General features: G+C 41.3%; 2 protein-coding genes across 3 annotated transcripts; one reads left to right on the top strand and one right to left on the bottom strand.

Annotated features, from left to right (window-relative positions):
- Positions 1–32: 32 nt before the first annotated feature.
- dnajc5ga (DnaJ (Hsp40) homolog, subfamily C, member 5 gamma a) lies at positions 33–8,783 on the top strand. 2 transcript variants are annotated; one of them, XM_088403642.1, is made up of 7 exons: positions 33–243; positions 3,539–3,680; positions 3,763–3,976; positions 4,132–4,288; positions 5,493–5,665; positions 5,888–5,930; positions 6,714–8,783. In XM_088403642.1, the coding sequence occupies exons 2-5, from the start codon at positions 3,553–3,555 to the stop codon at positions 5,660–5,662; spliced, it is 669 nt and encodes a 222-aa protein (XP_088259768.1). In that variant the 5' UTR covers positions 33–243; positions 3,539–3,552; the 3' UTR covers positions 5,663–5,665; positions 5,888–5,930; positions 6,714–8,783. The 2 variants fall into 2 exon arrangements, with proteins under 2 accessions (XP_088259768.1, XP_088259769.1); XM_088403643.1 differs by having other exon boundaries at positions 5,496–5,665.
- A 189-nt stretch (positions 8,784–8,972) lies between these two features.
- LOC148406917 (dynein regulatory complex subunit 4-like) lies at positions 8,973–11,184 on the bottom strand. The gene has a single exon (XM_088403640.1). The coding sequence runs from the start codon at positions 11,177–11,179 to the stop codon at positions 9,374–9,376; it is 1,806 nt and encodes a 601-aa protein (XP_088259766.1). The 5' UTR covers positions 11,180–11,184; the 3' UTR covers positions 8,973–9,373.
- Positions 11,185–11,350: the final 166 nt, after the last annotated feature.

Below are 11,350 nucleotides of genomic sequence, written 5' to 3' on the forward strand. Positions count from 1 at the left end.
CCGATGTGACATTGAACGCGTCAAGTCGGTGGCGCGACGTCATTCCCTGGAAAGATCTTGAGAGCGGGTTGTGATTACACCGGCGCGGCTCGGTTCGGTTCGGATAACAACGCCGCCACATGAACGCTCAAAGCCGGCTGACCTTCCCTACGCGGTACCGAACCCATGACTGGAGGTCCGGACGCTAAACCAGATGATCCAGTTAGCTTCCAGGCGAGACAGACCACGTTTAGTTAGCATCAGGTAACACGCGCACACACACACATATTAGCTAGCATCATGCTAACCGATGAGGATAGGCCTTTTTCCATTCAAAAATATAAAATAAAATCTGACACTTCAAGATTGTTTTGCCAATAATTTCATAAAATAGCGTTGATTTTGTTTTCATTTGAGATATTGTTGCCCACAAATGCTGACATTTCAATACTATCCCCGAGAACCGACGTAAAGACGCATCACGTTGAAATTTAAGCCGAATTAAAGGTCATACTTTTTTTAAAATGTGTAAACACATTTGGGTAACATTCGTGACGTTTTAACGCAGAAAATTGTGGGGTGAATGTGTAGTTGCTAACAATTCCAACCCGGTTTGGGGCTGATGTTATTTTTAGCCTGTATTTGAACGAAGCGGGGCGTAAATACTTGTCTTCTTCTTTCATTCCGGAAATTCCTCGCAATGAGGATCTCACTGAATGTGAATTGCTGTCAAGCGGAATAATAGAAAGTAGTTAATTGTCAACGTGCCGAGAGATTAACATTAGCCGGAGGATTAGGGTCTAGCCAGGCAAGGACAAGGGCGACAAACACGCAGCGTCACTTCTGTTTGCGACAGTTTTCAACAACACCTTGGCCATACGGTGTGAAATATCATAAAAGTCATTTTGGTTGGTGGAAATAATGTGAAAATAACGGATGTGATATACAGTAATCCTAGTGACCTAATCAGGGTTAAAAAGGCAAACAGAGGTTGCGTCGGTATTGTGCCCTGATTCCAACCTCGCAGGCTCAGGCGTCCTCGCTGACCTGTCAATCATCAGCATCAGCAGCACTTTATTATAAAAGGTACTCAAGTTTTCTTTTCATCGTTTTCTTTGGCTGCACAAGAGAATCAGAATATTAGGAATTAATCACTGCCATAACTTGACTCAGTCTACATCAGATTTTCCTTTATGAGCACAACATTTTCTGTTGCAGGTGTACAACGATAATTTTCTTACAATTTTTCTTCCCTTTTAGACCAGTCAAAAAACAGCATTTTTATTTATTAAAAAATTAAAGTGTATTACATGGATTATGATTTATGACATATTGCGGGTTGACTTGAGCCGGAACAAGCAAAAAATGGATTTAAATGTTTTTTTTAACAACAAATAGAAATTTTGTTTATTTATTTTCTTTATACTGTCTTTATATCTTTATTCATTTGTGAAAGAGGATAGATGCTAAATGATTGCTTATTAAAGATATGGTCCACTTTTTTTTTAGCCATTTTCAGCTGTTAGTTAATTTTGTGTCTCATTAATTTGATAACTAATCATTTTCATGAACAATCAATACTTTCAAAAGCACATTTTTCCATTCTCTGTGAACTGAAAATTATATCACATATGCGCAAGTCTTAACAACCAATCACAGCTCACTTGTTGGTCATGTGATGTTCACCAGCTGAGTCATGATTGGTTGTTATTGGAGACGTCAGCGCATGTAGCATCTGGTGGCAAAATGTTTTGGTTTTTTTTCCCCAAAGGATTAATTGTATTTGAAAAATAATCCTTAACAAATTATTGTCAATAATTATAATAATAATATTTACTACTGTAAATGTCTAAATAAGTGGACTCTCCCTTTAAGATTGAGGGAAAAAATGCTTCTTTTTATATCTTTGTGCTTTTCAAGATGAACTAAATTCAGATGCATTGAAATAGCTGAAACGACCACAGATACAAAAAAAAAATAATAAAACACTTCTCGCTTTATTCTGCCTGATGAGGTGGTACGCATTCATATTCCTTGCATAGTTGTAGGAAGGGCGCCACCATCTGGATGCCCGTGTGTGTGACAGGGTTGATTAAAACTACGTTCTTGATCTGTCTTTTCACTCTGGTCGGCTTTTAATTACTTTGATACGCTTTCAGAGGGCAGTCTGTTGACCCAAAGACTCCACGCGTCTGGATTAATGACATCACTGTTTTCGTGTGTTTAGGGATGCATGGAATTCCCAGCATCGCTATCTGTAAATGTCGTACTACACAATTGATTTTGTTTATAATTGGCCAGTATTACCGCTTTTAACTAATTCACTACCATTGACCGCCAAAGATGTTGAAAACTGGCGTTTTATGAGTTAAAATTGGAAGAAAAAAAAATTTTAGGAAGACTTTTGGTGATTGTTTTTCATTTTTCAGCACATTTTAACATAATGACATTGAAACATTTCCTCCAAAAATCGATATTTATTTCAATAGCAAGGTTGAATACTTTAGGATAAAGTGGTGTAAAACTTGGCAAATGTTCTGCCTGTATTTTTTTTAAACTTTATTACATTAAAGGGATAGGCCCAAAGTTAAAAAATCCCAAAACGAATTTGATTGGATGAGCCCTCAATATACTGTATTGTATTGCATGTGCTCAAGCCTAATTTCCAATCATGACTCACCTGTTTTCTGTTCGATCATGTGATGTTTGTAAGATCAGCTATGATTGGTTGTTATCTGAGCCCTAAGTGCATGTAATGTCATTTTATTTTTCAGTAGAAAAAAATGTGTTTTGAATTGAATTAGCTGTACAGGATACAAAGTTATTAAATCAACACAATTTTAACTTTTTACAGCGTAAAATGGCTAAACAACCTTAGCATCCATTTAAATGTTTTGACAAAAAGTTGTTTAATTTTATTTATTTTTACTAAGCTGATTACTTTTTTCCCCACTTGTGTCGTGACAGGCAACAACCAATCATGGCTCAGCTTGTGGACGTCACATGGCCTAGAGTTGATCCGTGATTGGTTGTTACCTGAGCCTTGACCACAGGCGATGTCATTCTCAGTTGACAAGTAGAAAAATATCAAGCTTTGAATAGCTATTTTTCGCACACTTGTTTTTAATCTGTATTTATTGTTTTTTGTTGAATATTTTCCAATAGATTAAAAATAATCTGAACGTCTAATAGATGTTTGTTGGGTTTATTCTTTCGCGCAGCCCTTGTCATATTTCCATAAGTTTAATGTAAGCCGTACGTCTGTAAATGTGAGACTATGCGTGTGTGTGTGGTTGTGACCTTGTGACCACAGACTCTGATCCACCTGCTCATTATGTGAGAGGTCAGCAAAATGTAATCTTCTTATCTTAATGACTTGTATGCATGAGTGTGTGTGTGTGCGAGAGTCTGTCTGTGTGTGTTATGTGTGGTATACTTCAGTTTAACAATAACCAATACAAGAGCTGTATCAGTGAGCCAAATTTTCAACCCAAAACTAAACCGTTGGCAGTTTCGTTAGCTAATCAACAAATCCAAATGAATTGTCGTTGTGGTGTAGAGCGGAGGTGAGCCATGACTAGCCCCAACCCCCACTCCAACTCGCGGGCCCAGAGGAAGATGTCCACGGCGGGGGAGAGCGTCTACAAGGTCTTAGGACTGGAAAAAGGCGCCTCGGCCGAGGACATCAAGAAAGCCTACAGGTAAAGCCCCCGCCTCACAATCGGAGCCCGACTTCCTGTTTGAAACACAAAAGTTGAAACGGTCCCTTCTTTGTCCCGGCAGGAAGTTGGCGCTCAAGTACCACCCGGACAAGAACCCGGACAACCCGGAGGCGGCGGAGAAGTTCAAGGAGATCAACAACGCCAACTCCATCCTCAACGACGACACCAAGAGGAAGATCTACGATCAGTATGGCTCCATGGGACTCTACGTGTCGGAGCAGTTTGGAGAGGAGAGCGTCAAGTACTACTTCCTCATGTCCAAGTGGTGGTTCAAGGTGGGGACCGGTGCCTTTGGCCACCAAACATTGAGATTACTGAGAGAGATTTTTCCTCTGGTTCACCTCCAAATGTTATAGTGAATTTTGGGTTGATTTCACCCAATTTTCCAAGTCCCTTTTCTTTTCCGTGGGCTGACTTTTTTTGTGCGCAGGCTCTGGTGCTGTGCTGCACGCTGTTCAGCTGCTGCTGCTGTTGCTGCTGCTGCTGCTTCTGCTGCGGCAAGTGCAAGCCACCCGATGAGGATGACAGCTACCAGTATGTGGACCCAGAGGACCTGGAAGCGCAAATCAAGGCGGAGCAAGACAACGGTGAGCTTTTTTCATACATGTCTTCCATCTTTTAGAATTACTAGGAACGGGACCAGAAACTTGAGTCCATGAAAATGAGATGAGATTTTGGCTAAATTTGTAGTATAAAATAATGCCCAGTATAAATGTTCCGGTTTTCAAAGTTTTCTTTCAACTCTTCTGCCAAAAAAAAAAAAAAAAAAGAGCTAAAGTAAAAACAGAAGAAGCACAGGCTTGTTACAGGCTCTTTTTTTTCATTTTCTTGAAGCTAGTTGAACAAAATGTACATCGCCTGTGTTTATCTTAGATGGTTGGCTGATTTTTTTTTTTCTCCCGCAATGTTTACAAACTGTCTAATATGCCGTTATTTTACCATTCATTTCTTCAACTGGAAAACCAAAATATAGCCACACACTTGATTGGAAAATAGTAAGCACATCTATTATTTCTCCTGTTGGGCTACTTCTGTTGAGTATTTTGATATCATTAGATACAAAAAATACATTTTTTATTTGGTGAAGCACAATTAACACAGAAGTCCAAATAAAAATGTCTCCTGGTAATGTAATGAATGACCAAATTTGATCATTTTGTCCACAAAGGACACATTTGGAACTTGTCCCAGAAACACACAAAAACATGAACAAACAGGGGACTACACAACACTAAGGCCTGTCAGTATACAGCCACAGTGCAGCGCTCCGAGATCAGGGATAAGGACATTAAAACATGCTCAAAAGTGATCAGTAGCAACGGCGATCGTGTCAGGATGTCAGCACCAAAGTGTGCCGTTTTGTTTTAAATCCATTCAACCGCCTCTGGAAAGTAATTCGATTGCTCTCAGGAGCACTCAAGCGTTGCTAGCTAGCGGCTAATATATGCTAAGTTCATGTTCATACTTTGTTTTTTTTTTTATGCAAAGGTTTATTTTCATAAATTGTCTGGTCTTCTTTGGTAGTTTTATTGACATGCAGCGCATTCTGCTATGTATTTCATTGTAAATGGGTCGAAAAAAATCAATCTTATGCTGTTTTAATCTCACAAGATCTCATTGTAGGAGATCTCGTCCCATGCCTATTAATTTTCCAATATGCAACGAGTTGTAAAGTTGATAGGAAGTCAAGCGGCTGGAGGTGCTTGAATGCAGCGGAACATCTTTGCCCTATTTTTCTTCCAAGGGGAGCTAATGCGCATGTCCGCATTGTATTGTTGATTTTCAACAAAGCAGGCAGCACGGTAATCATAGGCCAGCCCTCGTCTAGCGGGGACACCCCCGATGGCAAAAGTCCGCCCATCCCACTGCCCATGCCGCCCCCGCCGGCGCCCGAGCCCGAGTCCCGGACGGAGCAAGCGGAAGAGGAGAGGCCCCGCGAGAGCTTGCCCGAGTCGAAATGACTCGTAAGAGCCGCCGTTTCCTTTTCGTCCGTGCTCGCCCGCCGCCGTCTTTTACCGAGCTTGTCTTTTTTCATGTCCGTCTTGTTTTTTCCACTAACCTCGCCTTTCAGTTTTCGATTGAAGTGTCCATTCTGCATGTTAATGTCTCACAATACGCGTTCAAAATTGCAATTTCATCGTCAGTGTTGCCACTGTGCCTTTTTGTTTGTTTTTTTTTAATCCCAGGACGATGACACTGGACGTCATGAACCAACAAAAAAGCAAGCAGGTGATTAGTACAATTGTTTTTATTTGATTGCATTTTAAATTCATTTCTGAGTGTTGAGCATTTAATTAAAAAAAAAAAAAGAATTAACCCTTCGGTGACGGGGTACTTACACTAACCTGGCCTTATTATGACCCAATTTAGGCTGACTTTGAAAGAGTCATCATCTTTTCAAATATACATATATTTTTAATTTCATCAGCCCTATCCATACATATGTCTATTTACTACAAGTAAATAGTACAACTAAAAGTCCCATAATGCATGGCAAGAACTTTGCATTATGGGAGTCAGGCTAAGCCACTCAATGAAGTCATTGAAAGCCTTGCAAAAGTCATAAGTTGTGTCTTATTGCCCCCTGGTGGTTTTGGGCTCTCAACGAGAAATTTTTATTGCACCCTGTTCTGCGAGTTGCCCTTGAAAGGATTAATGCAAAAATCGGGGGAAGTGCATGATAAAACATTGGGTTTTCAATATTTCCCAAATTGACAATATTTCCAATTTTGAATGGCAGTAAATAAGCCCGACATGGGCTAAATTTGACACCTACAGGGTCTACCTCTTGACCTCCTGTTTGCAAGGGTCGACATGTTTTGACAATCTATGCAGAATTTTAGCCTTCTAGTGTTTTTTTTTTGTATGCTTTTCCTTTAATATCACGCATCAAAAACATCCCCAAAAAATAGCTGATCCTTACCCCAACACTTTTGTCGCTTTAGTGTTATTCTACTTCTGCAATATCATCGTCTTGTCAATAATACCGAGGCTTTTCTTTTGGGTACTTAGGAAGCCCCCCTTGCAGCCAGCGCCGGACCATCGCCCCGATTCCCGACCCGCCGGACCTCCTCCAAGGAAAGCTGCTTCTTGGTTTGTTTTTTTTTTAACCTCCATCTCATCTCCACACGGGATTGAGCAGGAAATCACGCAACAGTGTTCACAGCGGAACGGACCACTTTCCTCTTCAGGGAAGTTTAACATGCATGCTTCTTCTTCTTCTTCTTTTTTTTTTTTTAATCATGCATGGACTCTGGTTCCATAGACCTGCAGAATCTGCTCCCAAACACTTTTTTTTTTGTCTCGTGCCACTTCAAACAAAAAAAAACAACCAGCGAATTGACTGAACCACTAAAACGGACCGTGCGACCGGAACATTTTTTTTTTTTTCTTTCTCCAGGAGCTCCATGTAGCACACTGACAGTAGCCACATCTGCTTCGTGCCAGCAGTTTTTTTTTTCTTCTCTGTTGCCATTACTATCGTAGCAGCTTGTTAATCATTTCACACCTGAAAACGTCAAGCGGTGATGAGCCGCCCATCGCTGGCCCATTTTCGTGGAGAATTCTTGTTCGGGGAGAAAAAAAAAGATTCGAGCCTGGATGGTTTTGGCGTAATTTGCCTGAAATGGAAGCTTCGAAATCAAGATGGCTGACACCCACAATATTTCACGCATGGGTCCTTGATTCTTTCCAAAACATGTCCACCCAGTTTGATCTTGATTGATCAAACTGGTAATGTGGGCGTTTTGTTTTTTTTTCCTGAACTTTCCAGGGTACGCTATGAAAGGAATTTGCCTAAAGTGGCTAACTTCCTGTCTAAGTCATTCAATCCCAAAGACGTAGTTATACGTCTTTGCAGAGTACAGACATTCAATCCAAAAGAATAATTTAACTTTTTTTTTTTCTCAAATATTAGACGAAACAAGGGTCTCAAAAAAAAAAGTGAATATCTTAGTCCTGCCCCCCTTAAAGATTGGTAAAACACGTCTTTGGGATTAAATGAGTGAATATCGGACTTGGTAGAATAAAAGCGATTTCAAGAGGACCTAAGCATTTGCCATTATTAATTGCTTTGATTATAGATGTTCGCTACATTCCATGTTTACATACAAAAGAGTATTTTACAAGTTTCTGATTCAAAAAATCTTGCTTTAAATAACAATCAAAAAAAACCTCCCACATCATGATGTCAACGCCATTTTATGGACAATTCCCGAGCATGTTGTGCCTTGAACAAGAAGTGCAGCAGACACTTGTGGAAAAGTCTTTTTTTTTTTTTTTTTCTCCATTCCCAAAAATTTCAAGACAGCCCTATTTTAGAAATCGGGTGAAATCATAACTTTTCCGAAGACCCCGAAAAGTAAATGACATTTAATTTAAAAAGTCCATTACGAATAGTTATAGAATTATGGAAAAAATATGAAATTCACCAAAATGTGGCTTATGTGATTTTGGCCCGATGCCAGCAAAACAAAAACCAATTGCAAATGAACCTCAATACATTTGACTTTATTCATTCTGATTTTAATGCTTCATCACTATGCAAAATTGCTTATTTGTAATCAAACCAGCATTTTATTGAGCCTTTATCATGTTGGAAAAGACAAGTTTTTTTTTTTTTCCTCATGCCAGATGTTGACGAGCACATTCTGAAGTCCGCTGCTAAAACTGAGCTCCAACTTGACAAGTTTAGACGTTTAATCTATATAAATGTTGCTAATTTCAAACAATATTTCAAAAAAAAAAAGATGTCTTGTTTACCTCACAGCCAAATTTGTCGTCATTTGACATCAGCAAAACATTTCAAAGATGACACTTTTATTTTTGTTGTTGTAAGGGTTTTTATTCGATTGTAAATACTTTTTTTAAGTTATGTGAAAAAAAGCTTTGCTAACCTGTTAGCATGTTTATGGTTAGCCACCAGCTATTGCTCAAGTCCCTTCATTAAAAAAAAAGGTTAGACAATCTGTCTTCTGTAATTATCTGTAATAATAAACAAAAAAAAAAGATGACTTGATTAAAACTGAAAATTTGTGTGTGAGCGCTCTGCAATTTGACCAAATAAAAAAAGATATTTTTTAATTTCTGCCTTTTCAGATCGTCATTGTGATTTCTGTGTATCTGTTTAACTTCCTGGCCTGAAGGTGGCGTCTGTTGCATATTCCTCGATTTTCAGTACATTTCTTTTGCTAGCAAAGCGTAGCAAACTCAAGGATTGCAAACATTCTTACAGTATATTTCTTACCGTAGTAAAATGACAAAGTGCTGCACAATCATTTTCTGTTTTATTTAAACTTTGGAACTACATTTGCAGTCATATCACGAGTATTTCATTCAGCAACTTCTGAAGATAGATCATATTACATAATCTTTTTAATTTCGGCTCATCTGCTGGACTCTTGCATAACTAATGGCAATGTGCGTCTGTGTAAAACTTTGCAAAGCATACATTTTGCAAAGAAGACCCTATAAAGCAATAAATTGTTCATGTTCCAATAAATTTTCCTTTAATTTGAAAAGAATGTACCGCTCCTATCACGGCACGAAAAACCATCATTTAGATTTTCTGGTACTTGCGGAAGACGTCAAAATCTGCCTTCACGTACCCCAAGAGTACACCACTTGTGAACCACGGAGTTAAGCAATGGAAGAAAGGACCGGACAGCTCATTGTCACAGCGGGCGTTGTAGCAAAGCTCCTCGCACACTCCGATTCCGGTCGGCGGCTAATTTCTGCTTCTCTAGCTCCTTCTTGAGCTCTTTAACCCTGCGTTGAAGCTGGTGCAGCTCATGCGTCTTGTCGTTCAACATCAGAATGAGCTTGGTCCTCCTCTTGGTGGCCATCTCAGCGTGACTCTCCAGGAGGTCCTTGGTGTTCCTCTGCTGCCTTTCCAACACCTGGTCACACACCAAGGCGCTAAACCTGTTCTGAGAATCGTCCGGAGCGCTCTTGCACGCGATCCTCACGACTTCATCCATCAGGCCGCCCAGGGGCTGCCGGTCGTCATGGAGATGGAGCGGTGGCTCCAAGGGCTCTGGAGTGGATTCCTCTAGGATGTCCTCAGAGTGAGACTTGGTCACCATTTCAAGCTGGCGTGAGACTTTTTGGAACTCCAGCTTGGCTTGGAACACCTCGTCCGCCTTATCGTTGATGAGTTTGATCAGGGCGGACCTCTCTTTGATGGCAGTCTCCAAGTCTCTCTGAAGGAGCTCCTTGACGTTCTGCAGCTGCCAGCTGATCGTTTGGTTAAGTCTGGTCTTCCGGCTCCAGTGTTCCTGAGCAGGAACTGCATCCCCCTTGGAGTCCGGGTCCTGGTTGTCCAAGGGTCCCCCAGAGGTTAGGATTTCAATCCCGAAGAGTTGCGAGCAAACCGCAGATTGGTGCTTCTGGATTTTTTCCGTCAGCGCGGCCAGTTTGGCCTCCAGCTCAGCATGTTCTTCGTTAGCTCTTTGCTGGATGTCCCGGATGTCTTCACAATACTTCTTGCGCATCCGCTCCATGTCCTGGTCAAGCTGCTTGAACTTCTGATCCCGCGCGTCGTAGTCGCGCCGCAGGCGTTTCAGTTCCAGACCTTTGACTCTCTCGTTGGGATGCATCTTCAAGATGGGGTGCCTCAAGAGTTTTCGGACTTTGATAATCTGTGCCTGGACTTTCTTTTGCTCTTGCTTCAGCATTTTGACATCCAGCGATCCATCCACACGCTGGTTCTCGTCCGAGGCAAAAACTTGGATTTGTTTCTTCAGCCTGTCCTTGTGACGAAGGTCCTTCTGCTTGCACTCCTCAAGGAAGGCATCAAACTCGCTGTAGCGTCTGTCGTGATCTTGCTGTAGACTATGGATCAGGCTACTCCAGTAATATTCCCTCTCGCTCAGTTTGGTCTTCTCTTTGTTGGTCAGGTCGTGTTGGAGGAGCTCCAGCTTCTTCTTATACTTTTGCTCCGTCTGCAGGAGCTGCTCCTTCATCTCTTGTTCCCTCCTGGCTCGGTCTTCATTGTGCTTGGCCTTAATTATGTTTACTGTGTCCTCTATGTCCAGCTGTTCATCCAGGATCATTTCCGCACGCTCTTTCTCGTACGGTTTCACATCCATGTCGTCAACCTTGCGCACGTGCTTTTCAAAATCCTTCTGGTGCTTCTTGAGGTCCTCTTTGTAGAGCTTGATTTCTCCGAGGTACTCTTTGATGTCCTGTCGATGGTTGAGCTCGTCCGTCTCGATTTCATTGTATAGGTTGACAAACTCTGCGTTAGTCTCCTCCAGCTGTTGGCCTGTCACCTCCCAGAAGGTGCGGAGCATGTCCACCTCCAGCTGGAACTTGTTGCGCTCCTTCATTTCTGTTTCCACATCTTTTTGCAGCTGCTCCACTTGACTTATGAGGGCCTTCACCTCCTCCGACAATTCGACCGGCGGCTCGGGCTCTTTTTCTTTTTTGCCCGCCTTTCCCTCCTTTTTGCCCTTGCCCTTGGCTTTTTTGGGAGGCATCCTTACTGGTCTCAAATTACACAGCTGAGATGATTTGAATATATTACAACAAGGTTAAAACCACCAATATTGATGACACCAAGACATCCTGTGAACATGAATGACACAAAGGTGACATCATCAAAGCTTTGTCTGGCTGCTGAAGTCATTTTTGCTTCCTTGTGACAGCAA

The sequence above is a fragment of the Hippichthys cyanospilos genome, chromosome 20 (genome assembly GCF_059441005.1).
Source record: "Hippichthys cyanospilos isolate Australia breed blue-spotted pipefish chromosome 20, RoL_Hcya_1.0, whole genome shotgun sequence".
Taxonomy (NCBI): Eukaryota; Metazoa; Chordata; class Actinopteri; order Syngnathiformes; family Syngnathidae; genus Hippichthys; species Hippichthys cyanospilos.